We start from the raw sequence: 3,580 nt of genomic DNA on the forward strand, positions 1-3,580 counted from the left end.
CACCGGAGAGATGATTGCCATTGCAGATCCATCTGGTGTTGATGGTCCTTGGAGCTCCTTGATAAGATAATAGATGTCTGGGTGACACGTATCATACAGAGGAAAAAGGGTCGGGCGGGCGGCACCGAACCCGTTTGACTGCGCTTTACGCCTTTAACCCTTATGTGCTGTCTCCATCTCTCTTCATCTCACAAGCCCACAGGACTTCAAACACCTGATGAACACCATACCATATAAACACGCTTTCTGGTGCTGTGATCCAGGGTGCTTCACTAGAAAGTATCATCCAAAGATCCAACTATATATATCTGCCACGAAACACAACAAGGTTGCCTGTCTTACGGTATTGCAAAGCTTGTCACTTCACAAGAACTAATTATTACAACATATATATACCCTGTAGTAGAACACCCCTTTAATTAAGGTTTCATTCACAGCTAAATTAAATCCTTCATCATCATCGCCATGGGAAGAGCTCCTTGCTGTGAAAAAAATGGGCTCAAGAAAGGTCCCTGGACTCCCGAAGAAGACCAGAAGCTCGTTGATTATATACACAAGAATGGCTATGGAAACTGGAGAACCCTTCCTAAGAATGCTGGTATGTTTCATTTCATCAAATTTTTTATTTTGAAAAGTTAAAATAAAATTTGCAGTTTGATCGATATATGTTTTAATCAATTAGGGCTGCAAAGGTGTGGAAAGAGCTGTCGTCTACGATGGACAAATTATCTCAGACCCGACATTAAAAGGGGACGGTTTTCATTGGAAGAAGAAGAGACAATTATTCAACTCCACAGTATAATTGGAAACAAGTAAGAACTACTCCACAATTTCAATTTCCCTAATTTAATTACGTTTGGAACTTTTTTTTTTTACAATTATTTTTGATGTTATGAATCTGATATTTTTTTTGCTTTTGACGAAAAATAGGTGGTCTGCAATTGCTGCGCGTCTTCCCGGACGTACGGACAACGAGATTAAGAACTTTTGGAACACGCATATAAGGAAGAAGCTGCTGCGGATGGGGATCGACCCCGTGACCCACCGCCGCCGCCTCGATCTCCTCGACCTCTCGGCCGTGCTGCACAATTCATCTCAGCTCTACGGCGGCGCCGCCGCCGGCGATTCCCAAATCGAATTCGGGTCGGGTTTTCTAGGGTTTCATCCCGCCATGATCAATCCTCACCTGTTGCGACTAGCTGCAGCTGCGTCTTCTTCACTATACGCTTCTTCTCAACGACGATCGGAGGAATTTACTCCGATTCCGAATTCCGGCGACAATTCCGGCCAAAATCAGATCTTTCACGGCGGCGAAATTCTACCACAGTTACTGCAATCGAATCAGGATCTAACTGACTTCCCCAATTGCCCGCTGATGCAATACGACGACGTTTCCGATTTCCCCCAAAATCAGGACTGGCAGCAAATCAGCTGCGGCGAATTAGGGCTTCCGACGCTGTCGGAATTTGGTGCTCCGGCGGTGGCTCCAACATCGTCGTCGGAGCAATACAACAATCTCGGCGGCCACAATTCGGTCTTCTCCAACATGTCGACGCCTTCGTCGAATTCAACTAATTATTACAATAATGTGAACAGCTCATGTAATGAAGACGAAAGAGAAAGTAACAGCAGCAGCACTTTGCTCAAATTCGAAATTCCCGATTTTTTGAACGTTAATGATTTTATGTAAGAATTCAAATTTCTGTATATGAAATTGAAACACCCACTTGATATACTATAATTCTTGCCCTTTAATTCGACTTTTTTTAATTTGCAAATCTTAAGCAATATGTGTTCATACAGTACAACGTTGAATATTACTCTGCATGGTCATGTTCATCAGCAAATCAATGGATTTGATTGATGCAATAATATTTGCCAGTAGTCAGTCGACAAGTGCAATAATTCATACAGTATTCTATACAGACAGATGATCTGGTGACAGTTTTAAATAATACTATTTTTTTAATATAATAGGAAATAATAATTTAATGTGTAGCTTAATATATTTACATGGCTTACGAAAATGGAAAGTCGAAAGTGCATGAGTCACCACTTCCACGACTTCTCACTAATAAATAAATGAAATTAAAACATTATTATCATATATAGTAAACAACAATCATTGTTCCAGAAAATTCATCCCATTAATTTAATTACGTGATCCCTTTAAATTAATTTACTCTCTCACTCCATATCTACCATTACTTAATTTGACTAATCTTTTTAATTTTTTTTTTGTTGAGAAATTTTCATTTTTCATTTGACCAAACTACATATTCTGCCTGTCTCTTATAAAGGCGCCGTACTGTCTGCCAAACCTTTTCACAACCGGAAAGATCCCTGCCGGCGGCGGAGCCGCCGGAGATACCTGCCGGAGAAGGAGACGTTGACACGTGTCGGGGACCACCAGTATAAAAAGAGTTGCATGGTTTTTTAAAGGTAGGGGTTTGACTAAGTGTTAGGTCACGTGTCAAAGCACGGAAAGCGGGACCAATGGGTGGGGCCCACGTGGAAAAGGTCCGGACAGCTTTTTTGAAAATAACGGCGTGGCCCTTGTGCTATTTTTCGTGTTTGTTGTCCTTCGTTGCAATTAATTCATCGGCGAGTCAAACACTGCGGTACGTCGTGAGTGTGCACGTGGCATTGATTGCTGTAAAATGTGGGGGGCCCACTTTGGGGGCATGGGTCTCATGACCTTTTTCCGGCTTTATATAATTACTGTCAATTGAAGTTTGTGATAATCAGAAATTGGAAGGGGAAATTATTGAAAGGATAACGCAAATGATTGGTGTCAGTGCAATTATTAAATACTCCCCAAATATTATTTCAACGATTGTCTATATGTAATTTTGATTATTTTTTAGATTTCCATTGTTTTGAGTTTATTTTTTAATAAGAAATAAATATTAAAAGTAAAATTGATATTTTAAATACAGGATGTAAATATAGATAAATGTGAAAAATATTAATATAAATAAACATTTCTTACATTTATAATAAAAATAATTTATCATAATTTTTTATTTATAAAATACATGTTCAACAAAAAAAAAATACTACCTCCGTCTCACCTACCGTGTCTACAGGAGGGGTGTAATTAGTAGATAATTAAGAATATATTAGAAAAATAATTATCCTATAATATAAATAATTATAAATTAAGATTAAGATAACTAATTACTTTAATTAAAATAAAAAAAATAATTAAAAAATTTAAAATGAGATTAAAGTGTGTAATCATTTTCCAAAAAAGAAAAATTACATGGTATGGAACGTACAGAAACGGCAACGTGGACATGGTATATGGGACGGAGGGAGTACTATATAAATTAAATTAAAAAATAATAAAAATGTATATATCAAATACTCATTACAACATGGTATAAGAGTAAACTTGCAATGATCACGGGATGGTTCCCTGTCAGGCATAGTTTGCAGTAACAACCGTCGGTTCTACGTTTCCGTTTAAATAATAAAAATATTAGAATTTTACTTTTTTAAGAAAAAACAATAAAAAATTGAGTATTTTATTTATATTTTGTTAAATAATATATATTTGATGTAATATTTTTTAATA

General features: G+C 37.2%; 1 protein-coding gene across 3 annotated transcripts; it reads left to right on the top strand.

Annotated features, from left to right (window-relative positions):
- Positions 1 to 1,755, top strand: LOC127254604 (transcription factor MYB102-like). 3 transcript variants are annotated; one of them, XM_051279809.1, is made up of 4 exons: positions 1 to 343; positions 438 to 598; positions 683 to 812; positions 931 to 1,755. In XM_051279809.1, the coding sequence occupies exons 2-4, from the start codon at positions 466 to 468 to the stop codon at positions 1,688 to 1,690; spliced, it is 1,023 nt and encodes a 340-aa protein (XP_051135766.1). In that variant the 5' UTR covers positions 1 to 343; positions 438 to 465; the 3' UTR covers positions 1,691 to 1,755. The 3 variants fall into 3 exon arrangements, with proteins under 3 accessions (XP_051135766.1, XP_051135767.1, XP_051135765.1); XM_051279810.1 differs by having other exon boundaries at positions 1 to 328; XM_051279808.1 differs by lacking the exon at positions 1 to 343 and having other exon boundaries at positions 345 to 598.
- Positions 1,756 to 3,580: the final 1,825 nt, after the last annotated feature.

Source organism: Andrographis paniculata, unplaced genomic scaffold (genome assembly GCF_009805555.1).
Source record: "Andrographis paniculata isolate CXL003 unplaced genomic scaffold, ASM980555v1 Contig52END, whole genome shotgun sequence".
NCBI classification, from domain to species: domain Eukaryota; kingdom Viridiplantae; phylum Streptophyta; class Magnoliopsida; order Lamiales; family Acanthaceae; genus Andrographis; species Andrographis paniculata.

Excerpts from the sequence above, each read along its gene's own strand:
- LOC127254604 (XM_051279809.1), top strand. The coding sequence starts at position 466 with ATGGGAAGAGCTCCTTGCTGTGAAAAAAATGGGCTCAAGAAAGGTCCC. Across the intron at positions 599-682 it reads AACCCTTCCTAAGAATGCTG|GGCTGCAAAGGTGTGGAAAG; the intron begins GTATGTTTCATT and ends TTAATCAATTAG. Across the intron at positions 813-930 it reads CACAGTATAATTGGAAACAA|GTGGTCTGCAATTGCTGCGC; the intron begins GTAAGAACTACT and ends GACGAAAAATAG.